The 23,448-nt window shown below is 48.9% G+C and overlaps 1 protein-coding gene across 4 annotated transcripts in view; it reads right to left on the reverse strand.

Annotated features, from left to right (window-relative positions):
* Nucleotides 1–282: 282 nt before the first annotated feature.
* The window catches only part of AP3D1 (adaptor related protein complex 3 subunit delta 1), a 54,217-nt gene continuing 31,051 nt past the window's right edge, over nt 283–23,448 (reverse strand). The window contains exons 15-33 of one of the 4 annotated variants that reach the window (XM_083421380.1): nt 22,677–22,908; nt 21,464–21,609; nt 19,073–19,214; nt 18,500–18,571; nt 18,253–18,328; nt 17,112–17,323; nt 16,799–16,872; nt 15,857–15,880; nt 14,486–14,711; nt 13,377–13,439; nt 10,428–10,529; nt 9,208–9,354; nt 7,328–7,375; nt 7,022–7,211; nt 5,823–5,911; nt 4,736–4,821; nt 3,506–3,627; nt 2,908–2,987; nt 283–2,447 (exon numbers count right to left, since the gene is read on the reverse strand). In XM_083421380.1, the coding sequence (XP_083277506.1) occupies nt 2,352–2,447; nt 2,908–2,987; nt 3,506–3,627; nt 4,736–4,821; nt 5,823–5,911; nt 7,022–7,211; nt 7,328–7,375; nt 9,208–9,354; nt 10,428–10,529; nt 13,377–13,439; nt 14,486–14,711; nt 15,857–15,880; nt 16,799–16,872; nt 17,112–17,323; nt 18,253–18,328; nt 18,500–18,571; nt 19,073–19,214; nt 21,464–21,609; nt 22,677–22,908 (2,227 nt within the window). In that variant the 3' untranslated portion in view covers nt 283–2,351. The remainder of the gene's footprint in view (nt 2,448–2,907; nt 2,988–3,505; nt 3,628–4,735; nt 4,822–5,822; nt 5,912–7,021; nt 7,212–7,327; nt 7,376–9,207; nt 9,355–10,427; nt 10,530–13,376; nt 13,440–14,485; nt 14,712–15,856; nt 15,881–16,798; nt 16,873–17,111; nt 17,324–18,252; nt 18,329–18,499; nt 18,572–19,072; nt 19,215–21,463; nt 21,610–22,676; nt 22,909–23,448) is intronic. The other 3 variants (XM_083421381.1, XM_083421382.1, XM_083421383.1) reach the window with 3 other exon arrangements.

Raw genomic sequence — 23,448 nt, forward strand, 5'->3', positions numbered from 1 at the left:
CGAAAGCACATCAAAGTGCAAGTAGATAAATAGGTACCACTCCGGCGGGAAGGTAAACGGCGTTTCCGTGCGCTGCTCTGGTTCGCCAGAAGCTGCTTTGTCATGCCGGTCACATGATCCGGAAGCTGTACGCCGGCTCCCTCGGCCAATAAAGCGAGCTGAGCGCCGCAACCCCAGAGTCAGCCACGAATGGACCTAATGGTCAGGGGTCCCTTTACCTTTACCCAAAACCGAAGCTTTTCCAAAGCATGGGGAAAGATGAAAGACCTTTCAAGAGTCAGCTGGTTTTGTAGTTTTATTGGATCATCTCAACATACACACACGCACACACAAAAATTGGTACAGCAGCTTTGTGGCGTTTTTCTCTTTCAGGGATTTCAGGGGGGAATGTCGATAGCAAATAAGTTTGATTTTCTTCTTCCTCCCCCCCCCCCAAAAAAAACATAACACATCATACAGTTTTTTAAAGGTTCTAGAATCACCAAAAGGTTTCTGCAAGAGAACATAATCTACATGCTAAAGTGAGGGGTTTTTTTCTTCATCCAGGAATATATGTACACATATATAGATATATATATACTTCTTTTTTTTTAAATCCACTAATTCCAAGGATCCTTTGTCCTTTTTAAGACAAATTTAAAAGACGCCGTGCAGTCTCCCTCCCAACGCGCACGCAAAAATCCGGACTAAGCCACGGAAGGTTGACCAGGAGCTCCCTCCCGCCCCAAAGAACTTTTTTTATACTTTTATCAAGCAACATGGGCCCCGACGATAATGTGGGAGAGGGGGAGACCTGGATTCATCTGATAAATCAAGTCCTGCCAGAGCAAAACGCACCCCTCTTTCCCCAAGCTGACAAGCATTTTGCAAGTGGTTTTGGATTTTAAAAAACCCCAAACCTACCCCTAAATCATAGGGGGGGGGGGAGGGAGGCTGAGGCACCCGTGTCTTGAAACAAGCAGCACATCAAAAAGCAAGCCAGAGACCAGGGTTTTCATGCTTGTTTCTGTGCTCTCTCTTTGCATCCCACAAAATATACTTTATTTGGTGGTGGGGAGGTTCAAAAATGATATTTTGCGAAACAGGTGGGTTCTTTTAAAAAAAATTGCTAAGTGCCATATTCCTTTCAACAGTGATCAAGCTGATTTCAAAATAAATAAGTCGCCGGCTCACTTCCGTCTTACGGGACAGGCGCGTGGGGGAAGGTTTGTCAAAACTAGAGGGAAGAAGACTTGTTTCCAGCCAAGAATCTCCAAAAAACACAAGGAAGCCGTCCCACAAGCTGTGCGGCCTGCCAGTTTCTCGGACCAATGTCACGCAGCTGACCGATTTAGAGTCTTGATCTGGGAGTTCAGAAGCCCAAGGCACAGTTTATGGGAACGGGTGGAATATGGGGCGAAAAGGGATAACTGGGGTCGTGGTGGGATGACTATGGCCAGCAGCCAAAGGGGTCAACCTAACATGGTAAACGAAATAAAAATGTCAAAAATAACGGGGGGATCCACACACAAAACCAAGAGACAATGAACCTTTGGATTTCCAGTTTTCTTTTTGCTACATTCTAAACAAAATAAAAACTTCAGGAATGTGAGATTTTGCTTTCTCTCTCTCTCTAAGTGGACATCACAAAGACCCACGTGAAGGGGAAGGGGAGTCGATCTATCTCGCAGAATGGGAATAAATCCCGTCCTCGGAAGGCAGGAGGGGGGGGGGGCAAACACAACTGGCTTATGGTGGGAGGTGGGAGGAAAGCCAGGGCTTAAAACAAAAAACCCCAACAACAGCAACAACAAAACTAATTACAGGTACAGTCAGCCTGGGTGTGGACCACCACGCTATTGCGGGTGGTGACCCAGAAGAGCAACCGTGAAATTGGAGCCAATTTAAAGAGATGCGGTGCCTGTGATTTCTTGGGTCACTCAGCACCACACCTCATGGGGCCATCGACTGTGGCAAGGATCTCGTGGGCGGCTGCGTCAACGGTGGCAGGGCGCTTCTGTGGTACAGAAGATGTTCCCCATCACGGCTGGTCGAAAAGTTCAAAATGGAATGTGAGGGAAGGGGGGAGAGAGAGAAGAAGACTACAGCTTCGGGATGTGTAAACCGCCAGAACCGAAAAACAACACCCACCCACACGCCCCGCGTCCCGGGGCAGAGTGGGAGTGGGAAAATGCCTGCCCCCAGGAGAGGCAGGTAGGGGAGGACCGCACGTGCGCATGGGGAGAGAGAGGGGAGGGGAGAGGAATCTTTATCGCTCGGCCGGATTCAGTCTGTGTGAGCCTCACGACACTCCTCTCTCGGGGGGAGGCAGGGGGGAGGAGAAGGGATCGCACCAGTTTCTCGGGAGCAACTCAGCACTTCGACAAGGTCTCCTTGAGTTCAGACAGCAGGTTGCCCAGCAAGGTCGGCTCGTTGCACTTGGCATCGACGGAGACGGAGTTCTCTCCCTTTGGAAAGAGAGCGGTTTTTCATTTGTGGGTGCAGAGAGAGATATCCAGTGGCGCAGCGTGGGTTGTCAGCACCCGGGGCAAGGCAAGTAATTTGCGCCCCCCCCCCGCTGCACTGTCCCTCCCCCAGATAGTCCCTCGCTCTCTCTCCGCACCGCACCGCACGCCTGGCAACCTCCCCTCCACAGTGGGTGGCGACCCGGATCGGATTCGCACAGCCAGCACTGCAGTGAGAGAGAGTGAGTGAGCCAGGTAGGGGCAGAGAGCTGCGAGTGCGAGCGCCCCCCCCCCAGATGTTGCGCCCGGTGCGGCCGGCCCCCCCTGCACCCCCCATGCTACGCCACTGGAGATATCAGACAACAAACACAGATTTTGGCCAAGCAACACAATCAAAGGAGGTGGAGCGACTCCCCTAGGATGCAATCACCCCTCCACTGTGTCTGCCCCCCCCCCCACTTACCTTTTTAACTAACAGACAGACATGATGGCCCTGGATAGAACGGCTATACATTGACGCGCAGGACCCCACTCGCTCGACAACTGAAGGGGAAGGAAAGAGAAGGTGTTTAAGATGGGGCGTCTTCGTCCTCTCCCTCAAAAACAAGGCTAAGCTTTCAGGAGTGTGAATGAGGAGGAGGAGGAGGAGGAGGAGGAGGAGAGCATTCAGAAGAGCTTACTCCCTCTGCCCATATCAGCAAGAAGCACAGGTTAGATCTCCTGTGGGGAAGAAGCAGAGCCCAAAGCAGGGACTCGTGTTGAGAAGCGACAGAAGGCCTCCTCAGAGAGTCTCCTTGGATTGATCACCACTGATGCAGAGAGCGGCGACAGGTAAAGGCAGCAAAAGCCCAACCCCCCTTACCTGCCAGCCATAAGGACTTAAGCAGGGTGTGGAAACCCTCAATTTTGTCCCTAAACAAATGCTAACAGCTGGGGGGGAAATCACATCTGGCATCCAATCTGTTGACATTATTTTCAGCTCTCCATCCCCACTATGACAGTCTATCCTGGGTTGCATTTTTTGTTTTGAGGAGGGGGAACTTGCTGCAGCAGGAACTCACCTGAGAAGTGATGGTGGAAGCAGATTTTCGCCAGGAGGTGGTGGAAAGGCATGGTGATGCTGTCGACTTTGAAGGATCTGGCGTGCAGGTCGCCCAACTCCAGCAGCTTGGCATAAGCATCACTTGGGGGAGGAGAAATCAAGGTGAACTGAGCGGCAAAGGAAGCTGGGGGGAGAGGAGTGGGCCGGGACGCCATCTCTGGCTTGCCCACTTCTGTGGGCCGGAAAAGCTTTTTAATGTTTATTATGATCTTGGGGCCCACCAGGCCTAGCGAGCAAACACACACTCATACCGACACACAAAGAAGGGGGGGGGGGGGACATCAAAGTAAGTACAGTGGTGCCCCGCAAGACGAATGCCTCGCAAGACGGAAAACCCGCTAGACGAAAGGGTTTTCCGTTTTTCAATGCGCTTCGCAGGACGAATTTCCTTATGGGCTTGCTTCGCAAGACGAAAATGTCTTGCGAGTCTTGAGATTTTTTTCCGCTCCCCATCCCCTTTTTCTAAGCCGCTAAACCGCTAACAGCCTTTTAGCAGCTAATCCGCTAAGCCTTTAATAGCCGCTAATAGCCGCTAAACCGCTAATAGCGCTAATCCACTAATCCGCTAATAGGGTTGCTTCACAAGACGGAAAAACCGCTAGACGAAGAGACTCGCGGAACGAATTAATTTCGTCTTGCGAGGCACCACTGTACATTCAAATGGCGCTGCAAAGAGATACAGTTCATAAACAAGCTTGTTTTCTCCTGCTCTGGGGGGCAGGACTCGAACCCGTGGCTTCATGTTACAAGAAAGGAGATTCCGATTAAACATCAGGAAGGCGTTTCTGACAGTGAGAGCTGTGTGATAGTGGAAAGGGTTCACTCGGGAGGCTGTGGGCTCTCCATTTTGGTGATTTTTAAGCAGAGGTTGGATGCCCACCTGTCCTGGACGCTTGAGCTGAAATTCCTGCATTGCAGGGGGTTGGACTAGATGACCCCTTTGGTCCCTTCCAACTCCACAATTTACGATTCTACAAACGTTTTCTCATAAAAGCAGGGCAAGGGAGAAGCGTGTCGGGTCGATCTCTGCATCCAACAGCGGAAGTTCATTTGTCCGCTCCCAGAGTCTCAAGAATACTGCTTAGGCACTACGTTCTCATTGTCGTGGCAACTTACGATGCCTTGTAAAGAGAGTGGTCTGTCCTTCTCCGCCAGAGACAGAGGAGAGGGGCTGCCGGAAGGGGCTCACCTGTAACAGGGCGTCGTGATAAGGTAGGAGGCGCAGCTGAAATGCAACTTGAAGTCCAGCTTTTCGTGTGTTGAGCCTTCTTCGTCCTGCCAGAAAACAAGAGAGGATGGGAAGTGGGGGCAAAGGAAGCAGCCCCCCCCCCCCAATGCATCCCTGAAACAGCCTCTTCTCATGGGTCCCAATGGAGGAAGGAGGCAGAAAAAGCCTCCCAGCGGACCCTCCCACATGCTCCGTTTTTCACTCCAGCCACCTGCCTAGCTGTTCCTCTCCGATGCTTTGGGGAAAAAATCTGGCTTTTCAGTCCCTTCTACCCATAAGAGTCCCAAAGATGGGACAAAGCTGCATCCAATATATTAATATAAAATCACCATTTATTACTTTTATATACTGCCCTTCAACCAAGAGTCCCAGGGCGGTTTTCTGGCATAAAAACACTAAAATACACAACAGAAAAGCAATCATCCCTCCAGGACAGATTTTGTTAGTGTAGCTGCACAGTGGATTTTTATATATCAAGCTGCCAGCCAGCCTTGTCTGCCTCCTGCACTCTGTAGCTGCCTCCTTCGACCCAGAGAGGGCGGTGCCTTCACCCACCCTCCTAGATGCCCACATATTGGCAGGATGCCCTGTGGGTGCTGCTAAACTCTGTTATGAGCCCCCGTGGCCAGCATGACCAAGGGCCAGCGATGAAGTGGGGGTTAGGTGTTCAGCGTTGTCTTGAAGTCTCCTGACTTATTTATTTAGGAAATTGGTTCAGGGCTCTTTCATCCTTAATCTGTTTCAAACCTTTAAAAAAAAAAACACTGTGCAAAACTAAGTTTTAATGTTAACGGTGTGCTTTATTTATTCTCATTTTACTTATGAGATTTATAGGTCACCCTTCATCACAAGAACTTGGGGCGGTTCACAGAGTAAAAAAATACAGGTTAAAAACTTGAAAGTAAGTAAAATTTAATTGTAACAGCCTGCCATAGGACCTTGGGGTGAAGGGCAGGCAATGAATTGTAATAAATAATAAATAATAATAATAATAATAATAATAATAATAATAGAATTCAAGCGTTGGGAAAGAGGAAGAGGCCCTTACTTTGACGATAAATGCGAGGGTTCCTTTTAGTTTCTGCGCCATGACAATACTTTGCAAGGTGAAGACAAACTGGGCTTCGTTGGACACCCCTAATTTGGGAGAAGGGAGTGGGGGCAGGGGAAAGAGAATTTTTTTAAAAAAGAAATAAATTTGCAAATATTCACTCTCTTCCATTTTGACTCAAGCCCTACCAAACCAACACAGAGGCACACTAAGAAAACACAGTTTTGAAGCGTATGAAAATGAAAAGCATCAAAGACCCTCAGCAAAGTCACACAGCTACAGAGAATACTGCCCCCCCCAACTACTATCAAATAATGTCATTTGTATTAATGTAAACTTCCAGTAAACCTCCAGAACATATCCCCCAGTATATTTTATCGTATTGATATGGCTGGTGGCTCAAACAAATGAAGTTTCTATCTATCTATTATGTGAAAATATAATAATAATCATCAAATCAAATATCCTTTTTTATGCATAGCAAAACCACACATTATCAAATAGAAACCGTATACAAATTATGCAAAATACAAGCTCAACATAACAAGGTTTGTCCCAGTCAGATCTTTAACTCCAAAGAAAATCAATTTGCATAAATAATACAACCACAAAATCTCTTTATAACGGCCCAGTCTTTCTACATGGACAGCACTCAAAAATTCAGTCACTATTAAAGTACCGTATTTTTTGCTCTATAAGACTCACTTTTTCCCTCCTAAAAAGTAAGGGGAAATGTGTGTGCGTCTTATGGAGCGAATGCAGGCTGCGCAGCTATCCCAGAAGCCAGAACAGCGAGAGAGATTGCTGGCTTTACTGCGCAGCGATCCCTCTTGCTGTTCTGGCTTCTGGGATTCAGAATATTTTCTTGTTTTTCTCCTCCAAAAACAAGGTGCGTCTTGTGGTCTGGTGCGTCTTATAGGGCGAAAAATACGGTAATTTGATCAGTAATTTTGTCCGAAAGCAGGTTCTGAACTGTTGGTAGCATAGAAGTCAGCCTATTGAGTTGTAAGGCCTCTAATAATTGTCTTCCAGCATAATAATAATAATAATGATAATAATAATAATTTGAAAGGTTGCCCCTGGGCTTAATCTAGATATGACCCCTTTGATGCCATGAAACATTTCGTGGAAAGGGAGGCTTTCTTGATGCTCCTTGATGCCTCTGGCCACCCCCCCCCAACAAAGACAGGACATACCAGGGGGCAGCTGGAAAGGGACAGGAATTCCGTCATGTATCGAGGAGCCTTCTGGCCGGAACATTTTAGTGTTGAGTGAGTCCAGGACGTTCAGCTCCATGCTCTTCAGGAAGCTGCTGCTTTTGTTCTCGAAGATGATGGAGACGGTCACCTGGCTGTCGTTCTGCAGGTTCCCCTGGATGTCGTAGGTCTGTGGGAGAAGGCATTTGTGAAGAGGGAGCAGCTGTGGAGCTGGACGCAATCACTCAACCGCTGCACATTTAAGGCTCTTGCACTCCACAGAGGAGCAGACCCAACCCCACTCACCATTTTGATGTACGCGTTTTCAGCGAGGAGGGCGTAACTTGACATAGGCTGGAAGGCAGAAAGAAAATTGAAATTGAAATACTTTATTGTCACTTGTACAACGTATACAGTGAGATTATACCAGCACCCCCCACTCAGCTCTCTTAGTCTTAATTCCCCTCATTTGCTGACACACACCCACCAAACCCGAAAGTCACCTGCCCTGTTGTTATCTTTTCATTCAGCAGCCTAACAGCCCATGGACAGAAGCTGTTCATTACCCTGTTGGTGCGACTAATCCTGCTTCTATATCTTCTGCCTGAGGGCAGGAGATCAAGAAAGTGCCGGCCAGGGTGTGAATCATCCCTGAGGATTTTCCTCACTCTCCTGAGGCAACGTTCTTCCACTATTTCATCCAGTGGATTCACGGGACAGCCCATAATATCTTGTGCTGCATTCACCACCCTCGGTAGGCACTTCCTATCAGTTGATGTCAAACCAGCGTCCCACACCGTGGTGCAGTATGGAAGGACACTTTCTACTGTGGTGGAGGAGATCATCAATTGTTGATTGACATTGTTCTTCTGCAATACTCTGAGGAGATGGAGTCTCTTTTGGGCTTTCTTAACAACCTGGGTTGTATTGATTTTCCAAATAAGGTCTTCACTGAGATAAATTCCTAGGAATTTAAAGGAAGAGAATCTCTCCACACAGCGGGGCTAGTTCTCCTCTCTTCCTCCAAAAGTCCAACACCACCTCCTTTGTCTTGCTGATATTAAGGTGCAAGTTGTTATTAAGGGCGTCATTCCTGAGCTGCGGCCAATTATGTGTGGAGAGCCAGCGTGGTTAGAGCACCGGAGAGGACTTGGAAGACCAGGTTCGAATCCCCACTCAGCTAAGACACTGTCTGGGTGGCCTCGGGCCAGTCCCTCACTCTCAGCCTAACCTGCCTCGCAAGGTTTTTGTACGGACTAAATGTCTGCCACCTTGAGTTCGTTATAGAAAAAGGCAAGGTTATAAACGCAGTAAATATATATAAAGTTCTGCTTGGGGCAAACCCACTGAAATTAAGAGAAGTTAGTAATCCCTATTAATTTCAGTGGGTCTACTCTGGGCAGGACTACCACTGGCTATAATTAAAAGAAATCTCTATATAGGAGTGTTTCCCAAACTTGGGTCTCCAGCTGGTTTTTGGGACTACAATTCCCATCATCCTAACCACTGGCCATGCTAGTTAGGGATGATGGGAGTTGTAGTCCAAAAACAGCTGGAGACCTGAGTTTGGGAAATCCTGCAGAAGACCTCTCAGGTGGTTTGCCAGGTGGCCTAAAATATTCATTTAAAATACCAGTAAAAAACAAGTTAATAATAATAATAAGGGGAAAAAACCCAAAAATGCAATTACAGTGGTGCCCCGCAAGGCGAATGCCTCGCAAGACGGAAAACCCGCTAGACGAAAGGGTTTTCCGTTTTGGAGGTGCTTCGCAGGACGAATTTGCTATGGGCTTGCTTCGCAAGACGAAAATGTCTTGCGATTCCTGGGTTTTTCCCCCCCTCCCCCCCTTTTTCCCAAGCCCCTAAGCCGCTTAACAGCTGTTCGCTAAGCCGCTTATCAGCTGTTCGCTAAGCCGCTTATCAGCTGTTCGCTAAGCCGCTTAACAGCTGATCGCTAAGCCGCTTAACAGCTGATCTAAGCCGCTTATCAGCTGATCTAAGCCGCTAATAGCCTTTTAGCAGCTAATCCGCTAATCCCTTAAGCCTTTAATAGCCGCTAAATGGCTAATAGTGCTAATCCGCTAATGGGCTTGCTTCGCAAGACGAAAAAAACCGCAAGACGAAGAGACTCGCGGAACGGATTCTTTTCGTCTTGCGAGGCACCACTGTATAAGACACTTGCTCACCGGTAACGGTTCATCCTCCAGCGTCCCGTTCTGCACCGATTCTGCAGGAAGCTCCTCTCCACTGTTGCCCTGGTGTTTTTTCGACTTCTTGTCCTTGGACTTCTCCTCTTTCTTGTGCTTCTTCTTCTTGTGCTTGGAGGATTTCGACTGGGCCAGGGGGAGATCCAGGGGTCAGACACCTTCCTCCCATATCGCCCATTAAAAGCCAAGGCTCACCCCAAGTGATCTCTGCCAGGCCTTGCCCTGTGGAACTCCCTGCCCCTGCCTTCCTTCCAAAGTCTCTCAAAAACCGCTTTTGGTTTAACCTTAACCAAGCAGCATCTACTGCTGTCTTATTGTGGTTTTTAATTACAGTGGTGCCCCGCAAGACGAATGACTCGCAAGACGGAAAACCCGCTAGATGAAAGGGTTTTCTGTTTTGGAGGTGCTTCACAAAACGAATTTCTCTATGGGCTTGCTTCGCAAGACAAAAATGTCTTGCGATTCCTGGGTTGTTTTTTTCGCTCCTCACCCCCGTTTTCTAAGGCGCTAAGCTGCTAATAGCCTTTTAGCAGCTAATCCCTTAAGCCTTTAATAGCCGCTAATAGCCGCTAAACCGCTAATAGCGCTAATCCGCTAATGGGCTTGCTTCGCAAGACGAAAAAACCGCTAGACGAAGAGACTCGCAGAACGAATTAATTTCGTCTTGCGAGGCACCACTGTACGGATGTTTCTCCTTAAACAGGCAGCATCTACTGCTGTCTTATTGTGGTTTTTAATTAATAATAAAAAATGATAATCATATTATTTATACACTGCCCATCTGGCTGGGTTGCCTCAGCCACTCTGGGCAACCATAAAAACACAATAAAACACTGAACATTAAAAACTTCCCTATATGGGGCTGCTTTCAGGTGTTTTTCAAGTTGTGTAGTTGTTTATCTCTTTGACATCTGCTGGGAGGGCGTTCCATTGGGTGGGTGCCACCACTGAGAAGGCCCTCTGCCTGGTTCCCTGTAGCCTCACTTCTCGCAGGGAGGGAACTCCCAGAAGGCCCCTGGAGCTGGACCTCCATGTCCAGACTGGACGATCAGTTATACTGTGTTCCATATTGCACGCTGCCTTGACATATCTTATGAAAGCATGGGTCACAAATATTCAAGTAAAGAATAAAAGAAGCCAACTGACACCCCCCTGCCCCCCCTTTTTTGGCAGTCGGGGACAGGGACTTGGCCACTCACCTTTCCTTCCTCTTCCTCCTCCAGCTCTTCTTCTCGCACTTCCTTCTGGGCCCCCACTGGCTCCCCAGCCCCCGCCAGGTTCGTGCTCGGCTCAGAAGGGCTCTAAAGGGAGGCGGCAAGATCGAAATTATTTATACCCTGCCCATCTGGCTGGGTTGCCCCAGCCACTCCGGGCAGCTTTCAACAAATTAAAACACAGTTAGACACCAAACATTAAAAACTTCCCCAGGCAGGGCCACCTTCAGATGTTTTCTAAACGTTCTAGTTTATCTCACTGACGTCTGGTGGGAAATGCTCAAAAAGCAAGCCAAGGGGCTAAGGGACAGCTAGGAGGCTCTCCCATGAGGAGATTTCACCCCTCCCATATCCAAGAATCTCCTGAGGAGTCTGCTGATTCTGCAGAGAGGAGGAGGCATGTTCTGCTCTCTACTTATTCTGCTCCAGCACCACAAATCAGAGAGTCGGTCAGTCAGTGTGTCGGAGAGAGAGAGTGTTAGTTAGAGATTGTGTGTTTAGATAAGGTTGCTGCTAAGAGCAGCTGCAGACACTCAGTGCGGTTTAGCATTCATTTATGCTTAGGCTCATTTAGCTCTGTATATACTTGTATAATAGTTGTAGATAGAATAAAGAAGCTGCTCTCCGAGTTGTTTATATACTCTGCTAGACTCTGCTGGACTCTGCTGTGCGACGACTGTCTACTTGTGGAAGTGAATCCGGTGCTCACAACTCTAAGCTGTGAATCCGCAGCACTTTGACCTGTTCCTGTGCTGAAGGTGGTCTCTGGAAGTGCTACCCAGCTCACCTAGCCCAGTCGGGGCTGAAGTGGATGAGTCCAGTTAGTGGCACTGGCTCAAGGGCGATGCTGACATCCCAGAGGGGCAAGGAGGGGCTCTTACTTTACAATGGGTAATGCCCTCAAACCTTGGGCAGCTCCCTGCTTGCATCCCTCTCCCAAGCCCACTGGCTGCCTGTTTACCAGGCCAGGCTCAGGGTTCTTGCGTTAATTTACAAGGCCCTTAACATCATGGCTCCAGGAGATCTTAAGCTACTGTCTGATACCTTATATCCCAGTCTTATCGCTGAGATACCAGGGGTGGGGAAAGAAAACACGGGAGCAACGGGTCCCAAGGTCTCCGCCTAAATCAGCTGTTTTCGACCTTTTTGAGTCCACAGCTTTTTGACCAACTCCATTCTTTCTGCGGCTCCCCTGTGGGGCTCAGGAGCCCAGTTATGTCACCCCTTGTCTGCAGAGCGGACAGCCTCTCACCCTTTTTCAAACACCTTCCCTTGTGGAGTGTTCTCTCTTTCCCTTCTCCCTCTGGGCAGCTGCTGCCCTTGGTTTCTGAGCTGCCCGTCCCAAAGAGAGGCGTCTCCTCACACTGCCCCACAGTGGCCTGGGAAGCATCCCCTGGCCAGCCCCAGAGGCACCATTTCCCTGGGGAGCCTGTAGATGGGGCTGCTGCAGTGAACAGCCATGCAAGCCTTTGGGAGGAAGACTCAAGAGGGCATCAGAGGAAGGAAGGAAGGAAGGAAGGAAGGAAGGAAGGAAGGAAGGAAGGAAGAAAGAAAGAGGGACAGAGGCCAGCGTTGCCTGCAGCACCCCTGACCACCCTTCAGTGCACCCCAGGGTGCCACAGTGCACTGGTTGAAAACCACTGGTTTAAGGAGTCATTTGGCGCCTGGCTTACCGTATTTTTTGCCCTATAGGACGCACCATCCCATAAGGCACACCTAGTTTTTTGGGGGGGAAATAAAGGGGGAAAAGCCCGAGCTTCCCCCGACCCCAAACAGGCAGCTCTCTGCAAGCTGTGGGAGCCCAGCGCTGGCTCCCGCTGCTTGCGGAGAGGTCCGTGAAGCCTGGACGCGCTGAACTCGGCGCGCGCAGGCTTCAGCATGCAGGCAACTCTCCGCAAGCAGCGGGAGCGCTCCCGCTGCTTACGGAGAGGTCCGAGAAGCCTGGACGCGCTGAGCTCAGCGCGCAGGCTTCAGCATGCAGGCAACTCTCCGCAAGCAGCGGGAGCCCAGCGCTGGGCTCCCGCTGCTTGCAGAGAGGTGCGCGAAGCCTGCATTCGCCCCATAGGATGCACACACATTTCCCCTTCATTTTTGGAGGGGAAAAAGTGCGTCCTATAGGGCGAAAAATATTGTACTTTATTTTTCGCCCCACAAGACGCACCTAGTTTTTAGAGGAGGAAAGGGGGAAAGCCCTGTTTTTTTGGGGAGGGGGGGCAGTTCAGCTCACAGTTGTGCAGCTTCATTTGCAAAGGTGAAAAGCCCTGGTTTTTTGAGGATCAGCTCAAAGTTGTTGAGCTTACTTTGCAAAGGGAAATAATCCTGTTTTTATGGGGTTCAACTCTGCAGATTCTTTAGGAAAGGAAAGGGAGCCGTTTCTACAGTTTCCAGACAGATAATCTAATCAGCCAGTCACATGTCGCTGGGGAAACAAACAGCCTCCGTCTACAGAACATTCAAGAAGAAGAAGAAGAAGAAGAAGAGGAGGAGGAGGAGTTTGGATTTGATATCCCGCCTTTCACTCCCTTTAAGGAGTCTCAAAGTGGCTAACATTCTCCTTTCCCTTCCTCCCCCACAACAAACACTCTATGAGGTGAGTGGGGCTGAGAGACTTCAGAGAAGTGTGACTGGCCCAAGGTCACCCAGCAACTGCATGTGGAGGAGCAGGGAAGCGAACCCGATTCACCAGATTACGAGTCCACCGCTCTTAACCACTACACCACACTGGCTCTCAATGGAGGCCTGGGCAAGGGGCCGGAAAGGGAGCCAGCAAGCGACTACACATTCACTCCATAAGACGCACAGACATTTCCCCTTACTTTTTAGAAGGAAAAAAGGGTGTCTTACGGAGCAAAAAATATGTATATATCTGAGTCTGCAACACTTGCATGTGCACACACACACACACCATTCCAGAGCTCTGCAATGAAGATTAACCTTTGTTTCTGTAGCAGCTGCAGGCGGCGGACCATCAGAAAGCCAGAAGTCCATGTCTTCCTGCTGGAACAAGAGAGAAGGGGAGCAAAAAAGGACCGTGGGCTATCTGTGGTGCACTTTCTTTTACAACTTATTCAAATCTTACAAATAATAATAATCACTACCACCCCACCCCGATAATAATAATAATAATAATAATAATAATAATAATAAATAATAAATTTTATTTATATCCCGCCCTCCCCAGCCGAAGCTGGGCTCAGGGCGGCTAACAACACTAAAATAGTGCAACATTATGAAAACATTATAAAAATTAATTAAAATAAAAATTGATGGCAACCATAAACTAAAGTTTTGTAAAGATTGCCAAAGGAGGGAGTCAGGCTGCGCCCTGACCAAAGGACTGGTGGAACAGCTCTGTCTTGCAGGCCCTGCGTAAATATGTCAAGTCCCGCAGGGCCCTAGTCTCTTGTGACAGAGCATTCCACCAGATCGGGGCCACAGCCGAAAAAGCCCTGGCTCTGGTTGAGGCCAGCCTAACCTTCCTGTGGCCTGGGACCTCCAAGATGTTTTTGTTTGAAGATCGTAGGGTCCTCTGTGGGACATACCAGGAGAGGCGGTCCCATAGGTGCGAGGGTCCTAGGCCGTATAGGGCTTTAAAGGTTAAAACCAGCACCTCAAACCTGTTCCTGTACTCCACCGGGAGCCAGTGTAGCTGGTATAGCACCGGGTGAATGTGATCTTGCAGCGAAGACCCCGTAAGGAGTCTCGCTGCGGCATTCTGCACCCGCTGGAGTTTCTGGGTCAGTCTCAAGGGCAGCCCCACGTAGAGCGAGTTACAATAATCCAGTCTGGAGGTGACCGTCGCGTGGATCACAAAGTGTGTATGAAAACAGCAAACCCCGTGCCCATTTCTGGGTGCTTTCGAACTATGACTCCCACTGTCACCCGCGACTGATGAGCCCTGCTGGAATGCAGCAGCTGAACTATAACTCCCATCAGACTTGGGTGCTGGGAATCAATGGCCGGACCCTCCACGGGGCTCTCCGTCCCTGCTCTGAACGGAAGAGGCTAGACTTGAGATGAGCACAGGTGTGTGAATGTGTTACCTTCTTCTCCTCTTCCTCTTGCTCCTCCTCCACCTCCTCCTCGATCTTCCTCTCCCTCTCCTTCCTCTTCTCTTTCTCTCGCTCCTTGTCTTTGTGCTTCTTCTCCTTCTTCTTTGGTCGCTTGCTCTTCTTCTCTGCGGGGAGCACTTCCACCTCCTGGGGCGACTTGAGATCGTCGGCGTTCCTGTGTCTCTGCACCGGAAGCTTCTCGCTGTCCGTCAAAGGCCTTTTTAGTGGGAAGGAAGAACAGGGGAGGTTTGTTTGCTTTTAATTACGCGTTTCGTTTTGCATTTGCATCTCATTTTGAACCGCCTTGTGATCTTCAGGTGAAGGGTAAATAAATATACAAATTCAACCCAGGCTGCAAAAAACACCATCTCAAGATCCAGCCTCCTGTTTTCCAACCCAAAAGCAAGATTCTAGCAGGGCCGGTAATATGGTGCCCATTGCAAGGCCCGAATTAACACCACACACACTCTCATGCATAGCACACAGCTACACTCCCAGGAAGCTGTGATTGACCGCAGCTCCGTCGCTGAACGAACCCTCTGAAATGGCCAGAGGGTGACCAGAAGTTCCCCAACACCAGTCTTTGCCCATCTGGTGCCCTCCAGCGGCTCTGGCCCACAACTCCCAGCAGCCCCCATGCTGGCTGCGGCTGTTGGGGAGTCGTGATGGCGGGAATTCCAGAACACCTGAAGGGCACTTGGGCTGCGGAAGGCTGCCCTGGAGTAAGTTTCAGGAGCACTGCAACAGGTTAACAGCGAGGTGGATTGCATACGGCTGCTTTCCTGGTCGCCTATGGCAAACGGAAAATTGGCTCTAGGCAAGCAAGCGACCAAACGCCATTCAGGGCATGGAACTCCATGTCTCCAGAAATCAGGCAGGCACCAGATGCAAAGCTGAAACAGGTTTATTCCAGGAGGCCTTTGCACCATAAATGCTGTTCTGCGATTTTCAATTTTGCATACTGCATGTTTTTTTTTTGTAAGTTGCTTTAGTGAAAACTAGGATTTTTTTTAACATTTCTTTTGTTCCAGGCCACAAACATGCAAATTTAGGTCTACGCAGGCAGAAGAGAGAGAGAGAATTGATTTTCCCCGCTAGACTCTCAAAATACGGAGAGTCTCTTTTTTCTGCTGGGGTGGGACGGCTGGGTCAGAGCTCTCTTGGCCGTGTCAGGGTTTTACGACGTCAGAAAGGGAGCAGCCAACTTGCGGTTTTTGCATTGTAATTTTATGTTGTGAACTGCCCTGAGATCTATGGATAAAGGGGCAGTATGCAAATTTAATAGATAATAAAAGGAACAACTTCCCATACACTGGAGAGAGAGAGACAGAGAGAGAGAGATAGGGAGAGAGTAGCGCTTACCTCACCGATTTCCCTGAAACCAGACTGTGTGTGAAAGACAGAGAGAAAGAGAGGGAGACAGGAAAAAAAATAAAATAAAATACACATGACGACAGAATACAGCAACTGTGCGAATGGAAGAAGCAGGAGGGAAAGAGACAGAGAGTGAGAAATGCAAAATAATTCTGATGATGCCTCACAGAACATACAAACTGGAAGAGTTGGAAGAACCTGAGGAGCAAACCTAGCCTTTTAGAAGATGCAATGGAAGTGTCCAAATTGATGGCTTCACCCCCTAAACTAAGCTAAGCCCACAAGGTGAAGACCGGGGGGGGGGGGGACACACCTGTGACCCCTGGGTCTAATCTGGCCCACAAGGTCAGTGCCTGCCCCAAACCAAGCTCACCCCAGAGGTCGCATGTGACATCAAGGAGGGCTTGCCATACTTGCACGTGGTCTATATTTGAATCGTTCTCATCTCAAGTACTGCTTTTCTTTTTAAAAAAAACACCCACAATTCATGTGCAAGGCTTAGAAATCTGAATATTAAGCCATCTCCATCTCTCCACCTAAATACCTGAAACAAATGAATGAGATATTGCTGAACTACAACCAAGAGTAGGGAAACTCTGGCTCTCCAGGCATTGCTGAACTACAACTCCCACCAGCCCCTACAAGCATGGCCAATGGCTGGGGGTGATGGGAGTTGTAGTTCAGCAAAATGCCCGGCTGGCTACTCCGATGCTGTTTTTTGTTGCATCAATTAAGAGTTTTAAATTTGTTGTTAGCCGCCCTGAGCCCAGTTTTCTGAACCAGGAAAGGTGGGGTATAAAGAAAATTTATTATCATCATCATCATCATTGTCATCCCAGAGAGCGGCAAAGCAACAGGCCTCAGCTGACGTCAGGAAGGTTTAACGCTAGCCAGGAAAGCAGAAGAACGCCAGCCCAGCTTTTTCCTTACTTGTCGAGGTCGATGTCCAGAGCCTTGTAGGGGTCGTTGGGGTCCTTGTCATCCTCGTCGCTGGGCAGAGCATTCTGGGGGGAAAGCCACAAGAGAAGAGGGAGTGGGTCAAAGAGGTGCTGGTCTCCAAGGGGCGGGGGAAAGGGGAGCGCCATTGCCACAGCAACAGATTTTTTTTGAAGTCAGAAATATGTTTCCACTACCCTGAACCAAGAGATAATGGCTGTGCCGCCATACTGCTGCATCTGGCCAAAGGGGGCCCTTCTACAGTCCAGCCACCTGCTCGCATAGCGGCCCTCCCCCCAGGGCTTACTTCTGGCATCTCCTCTGTGATGATGTCCACATGTTGTGCAGGCGCAATGTCCTCGTCACTCTCCGTGTGCAGCGAGTTGTGGCGCCGGTGGTGCTTTCCCCGCTTCTCCTTCTCCTGCTTCTTCTGCTTCTTCTTCTTCTTGTCCTTCTCCAGCTTTTGCTGGTGCCGACGCTCCTCTTCCAGCTTCACATACTGGTCGGAAACCGGCAAGCCTGCATTGATGGGCAGGGAGGGACAGAGCGAGTTCTCAAGAGGGGCAGTGGGCTGAGCACCAGCCTTGAAAGGAAACGCTGACCAAGGTACACAGCCTGGGAGTCTTTTTGGACTCTCCGCTGTCCATGGTCAATTCTGCGTCCAGGGTGGCTGTCTACCAGCTCCATCTGAGACCCTCCCTGCCTGTGCTCACCAGAGTGGTGCACGCTCTGGTCCCGCTTGGACTACTGCAATGCACTCTCCGTGGGGCTACCTTTGAAGGTGACCTGGAAACTACAACTAATCCAGAATGCGGCAGCTAGACTGGGGACTGGGAGCAGCCGCTGAGACCATATAACACCAGTCCTGAAAGACCTATATTGGCTCCCAGTGTGTTTCCAAGCACAATTCAAAGTGTTGGTGTAAAGCCCTAAATGGCCTTGACCCAGTACACCCTCAACGTCCAGTCCGGACACTGAGGTCCAGCTCTGAAGGCCTTCTGGCGGTTCCTTCATTGTGAGAAGTGAGGTTATAGGGAACCAGGCAGAGGCCTTCTTAGTGGTGGCGCCCTCCTTGTGGAACGCCCTCCCCTCATATGCCAAGGAGATTAAGAACGACACAACTTTCAGAAGACACCTGAAGGCAGCCCCCTATTAGGAAGCTTTCAGTGCTTAATGTTTTTACTCAGAGCCGACCCATTGAAATTAAAGGACTTTAAAAGGCAGCCCTGCCCTCTTTGTGTGGCCGTTCCAACTTCAGCAGCTGGAGAAATGGAAGCCAGGCGTACTCGCCCTTTCAGGATCCCAGCATCTGAAGTGGGAAGCAGAGACCAGGGCAACAGAAAACTTGATTTGGAAGCGCTGAGAATCAAGGCCGCTCATCTGCATAGCTCCACCCACCAGGCCCTGCTCATTGGTGTGGAATGCTGGGAAACTGGCAGAACTCTTACCAGGAACTTTCAGAGGAACGGAGAGGTCAATTTGAACCACAGGTATGTGCTCGACGCCGGGGCTGTCTTGGTACCTCTGGACAAGGTGGGGATGGAGGGAACATGGGGAAACAAGAGATGTCATGCGCCAACATTGGCCCCGTGTGGCTTACCAAAAGCAACAGCAGCATCCCTGCCATTGAGAGAGGGGCCCACCACCACCCTAGAGTGGGTCCCTTGTGACTACCAGACAAGGATCCGGGCTTACCTTCTGTGGGGAAGGAGAACTTTTGATGTAGAACGGGTTGTTCGCTTGTTCTTGCTTCCGGACTTCTCGGCGCTTTAGGGAGAGACAAGGGGCACGGCGGTGGGTTTAAAAATCTAATATTAGGATCATTAGAACATTTTTCTTGGCTTCATTTATTTAAAATAGGAGAATCCAAATGGCCTCCCCAGCCCCGCTCCACATCAGCTTTGGCTGGGGGCCCAGATGTGTCTCTGTCCGGACAGGGACGCCTAACCTCTGTTGTCTAGGCTCTGGGAACTTGCAGGATAGATTACTGCAGGATGTTATACGTGGGGCTGCTTCTGAAGACAGTTTGGAAATGTCAGCCGGTGCAGGATTCAGCAGCCAGGTTGCTCACTGGGACAACGATCCTGGGCCGACTGCACTGGCTGCCAATCAGTTTCCGGGCCCACTTAAAAGTGATGGCTCCTCACGTGAGCCAGAGGGGCGTGATGCCTACATGACGGGCATAATAAATTCCTGAATTGCAGGCGGTTGGCCTGGACAGCCCTCACGGTCCCTTCCAACTCTACAGTTCTTTCACGGCCAGCCTACCCTCTTCAGTTCCTCCTCGTCCATTTCCGGCTGCCGGTGCCTTGTGTGCCTCTGTTCCTCCTCGTGGAAGATGGTCCGCGGCTTCTCGTCCTCAGACTCACTGTCCGAGGGAGGCTCGTTGATCCAAGCATCAAGGTCCAAGCTGGGAAAGGAGAGAGCCTCCGCATCACTACCAAGCTGTCCTTGCTACTGATTACTCAAAAAGTTACTAATTCTAGTTAGATTAATATAGCTTCCTGTCAACAGAATAGACTCTTAAATCTCAGGGCCACGGGTTCAAGCCCCATGTTGGGCAAAGATTCTTGCATTGCAGGGGGCCGGACTAGATGACACCTGTGGTCTTTTCCAAGTCTGAGATTCTATAACTCCATCTTATTTCTGTGGTTTTAGGTTGTTCTGAGCAATTTTCTTAATTGTTGCAACCTGCTTTGGGTTCTTAGAGTGAAGGGTGGGCAAATCACCATCACCATCATCACCACACCCAGTCTCAAGTCAACATTATCATTCCTCCAGGGCTGCAGAAACTCAAGGCGGTGTTTTCAATGTCAAAATATATCACCAGCTATACAGTACAGTGGTGCCCCGCAAGACGAATGCCTCGCAAGACGGAAAACCCGCTAGACGAAAGGGTTTTCCGTTTTGGAGGTGCTTCGCAAAACGAATTTGCTATGGGCTTGCTTCGCAAGACGAAAATGTCTTGCGAGTTCCTGCGGGGTTTTTTTTCTCCCCCCCCCCTTTTCCCAAGCCGCTAAGCCGCTTATCAGCTGATCCGCTAAGCCGCTTATCAGCTGATCCGCTAAGCCCGCTAAGCCGCTAATGGGCTTGCTTCGCAAGACGAAGAAAACCGCAAGATGAAGAGACTCGCGGAACGGATTAATTTCGTCTTGCAAGGCACCACTGTATATTGCCGGGTCAAAAATTTCAAAACTGCTATCACAATACAGACTTCAAAACTGTTTTGGATTATATATCATCCTGCCCTACTCAGGACCCTCCCACAGGGCTACTCTGCACCCTCCTGAAGCGCTTTTGCATAGCTGGAATGTTTCCTTGTGCCATTAGTGTGGCTCTTTGCTCAGCTGGATGGGGAACAGAGAGGTGTTTATGGAGCCAACGAGAGGGGAGTGTACACACCTTTTGAGCAACTGGAATGTAACCTACTGTACAAAAGGTAAGAATTGCATCTGTTGCCCCCCCCTCACTGTCCCTTTCCTTTTCCTCTGTCCCTCCCCATGACTTCTCCACGAGAGAATGCAGCACCCAGGTTCAATAGACTCCCCCCGCCCGCTTGGAACCAAACATGGTTTCTGGACCACCTTAAAAGGCACCCCCATGCAGTGGCACTGTGGCAGTTCTGACCCTGCTGCAAACACAGAAATCGCACGGTCCCTCCTTGCACTTTCCAAGACCCCTTGCCCTGCCTTCCCCCGATTTCACTCCTCTCAGACTGGCTGGGAGACAAGTGAGGCTGCAGGCCCAGAACCCTGAGATCCAATGCCGTCACCCGGGGGGAGAGAATCCTGGCAAAAATGACTGGCAGAATCAGAGACCAGGGAGAAGAGACGGTGGAGGAAGATTGGAAGAAATTTAAAGACTATTTACAGAAATATTATAAAATTAATGAATGCTAGAATGATGTTGGGTGGAGGTTAAAGGGTTATTAGTAATAATGTGGTGAAGGACTACGGAAAATTCGAAGGTTAAAAAGATGAAGAATTAAAGGTATAATATATTAAGATAAAGATAAAGATAAAACAGAGGGAAGGGATTTGCTGATTAAATATTTGAATTGGAATACAGAGAGGCGTGGGGAAGTCCGGGAAACAAGCAAATGTAAGAAATAATATGAAAATGGAATTGTTTTTACTTGTTTTTGTATTTTTCTTTTTTCTTTCTTTTTTTAATGTGAAAATCTTAATAAAATATTATACAGTGGTGCCTCGCAAGACGAAAAGAATCCGTCTCTTCGTCTTGCGGTTTTTTTCGTCTTGCGAAGCAAGCCCATTAGCGGATTAGCGCTATTAGCGGTTTAGTGGCTATTAAAGGCTTAAGGGATTAGCGGATTAGCTGCTAAAAGGCTATTAGCGGCTTAGATCAGCTGATAAGCGGCTTAGATCAGCTGTTAAGCGGCTTAGCGATCAGCTGTCAAGCGGCTTAGCTAACAGCTGTTAAGCAGCTTAGGGGCTTGGGAAAAAGGGGGTGAGGAGCGAAAAAAAAACCCCCAGGAATCGCAAGACATTTTTGTCTTGCAAAGCAAGCCCATAGCAAATTCGTCCTGCGAAGCACCTCCAAAACGGAAAACCCTTTCGTCTAGCGGATTTTCCGTCTTGCGAGGCATTCGTCTTGCGGGGCACCACTGTATATATATATATAAAAAAGAGAGAATCTTACCCTTCTGGAATGGGCACTTTTTTCTGGGCTTTGGGGGCGACGGGGTTAAGCTCCCCAGCAAACAAGGCGATCACTTCCTCGGCTACGGGGACCTCTTTGATCTGAAGCTTGTGGATGTATTTCATGAGCTGGAGGATGCAAGAAGCCTGACGAGAGAAAGAAAGGAATTTATTAAAGTTAAGAGAGAAAACGAGAGAGGGAGGCTCTCGTTGATTTAGCCCAGTGTTTCCCAGACTTGAGTCTCTGACTGTTTTTGGACTACAACTCCCATCATTCCTAGATAGCAAGACCAGTGGTCAGGAATGGTGGGAATTCTGGTCTGAAAACAACTGGAGATCCAAGTTTGGGAAACAATGATTTTAGCCAGAGGGTTAAAATGTCGCACAGGTGGTACCTAATGTCAAATAAATGAGCCAAAATGCATAAAAATGTGCCAGATAAGTGCTGGGAACGGTAAGTAGACAGAAGGGTCATTCTTTCATATGTGGTGGACATGCAAAAAAGTAAAAGGCTACTGGGAAATGATATACAGTGAGATGAAGATGATATCTAAATAGATTATTCCTGAAAAGATCAGAAACTTTTCTTATAGGCATAATAGGGACAGACATTTTGAAGATGACCAAACTATTTATGTATGTGACAACAACATCTAGAATATTATTTGCACAGAAATGAATAGAAGAAAAGGTTCCAACGAAGGAAGAGTGGTTTTTAAAATTAATAAGCTATGCAGAAATGGCAAAACTGATAGCAATATTAAGAGATCAAAAGGATGAGCTTTTTACAGAAGAATGGAGGCCTTTCTTGGACTGTTTGAAAAAGTATTATAGTCAAATGAAATTGCGGGCAGGATTCGAGATAGGAGCAGCAGAAAAACTATACAGTAATTGTATTAGTGGGATTCTGCAATAGATGAGAGTTTGATATATCACAGTAGAAAGGAGTACGAAAAGGGCTGCGTTTTTCTCTTTCCTTTTCGATATTTCTGACTTCATTTGCTCTAGATATAATCTTATTTTATTGTGAAAACTTTAATTTAAGCAAAAATGAAAAAGAAAAAGCTTTGAACAAAAACACTGTGAAGTTGGGGATGGGAAGCCAGTTTATGAATCAATGCAATTGATTCTAATTGTCTAATTGTGAAATTTTAGAAAATGATAATGTAAAAAGAGAGAGAGAGAGATGGGATCTTGGGAGGATTTTCGCTTACCCTTTCCTGGACCTCAAGGTCCGCACTCTGCACAAACTGCGGCAGCCGCTCAATCATCATCTGCGTCGCCTCCTGCGCCACCTCCTTCTCGCCAGCCTGCTCCTTCTGTTGCAGGATTGCGGCGTACAATTTCACCATGTTTTGGACGTACACAGCCTGGATGTGGCCGGGCAGCGTGGTGACCTTGGGCCGCAGCATGGCTTCCAGAGTCTGGTGAGGCTCCTCGAGGTGCCTGAGGAGGAGGGAGAGAAGAAGGTGCTTAGAGGCGGCGTGTCCCAAATCCTCCTTCCAGGAGGGAAAGCGAGGAAACCACAAGAGGCAGCAAGGGGAGAACTCAGCCCTCTCCCAGTTGCGAGGCCTCCCTGGTGGTTCGGGAGACAGCCTTTGTGGTGGTGGCCCCAAGGGCAAGGAACTGCCTCCCCACACAGGCGATACCGGCACCGTGTCTTTACAGATGTTGGCAACTGGTCATGTTGGTTGTTGGAGACTAGCAACATCTGGGAGGGCCCTGACAGATGTTCCTCATCTGTGGTCTAAGAGGAGGCATTCCCCACTGGTCATGTTGGTTGTTGGAGACTAGCAACATCTGGGAGGGCCCTGACAGATGTTCCTCATCCGTGGTCTAGGAGGAGGCATTCCCCACTGGTCATGTTGGTTGTTGGAGACTAGCAACATCTGGGAGGGCCCTGACAGATGTTCCTCATCCGTGGTCTAAGAGGAGGCATTCCCCACTGGTCATGTTGGTTGTTGGAGACTAGCAACATCTGGGAGG

Source organism: Podarcis tiliguerta (genome assembly GCF_965153285.1).
Source record: "Podarcis tiliguerta genome assembly, chromosome: 18".
Lineage (NCBI taxonomy): Eukaryota > Metazoa > Chordata > Lepidosauria > Squamata > Lacertidae > Podarcis > Podarcis tiliguerta.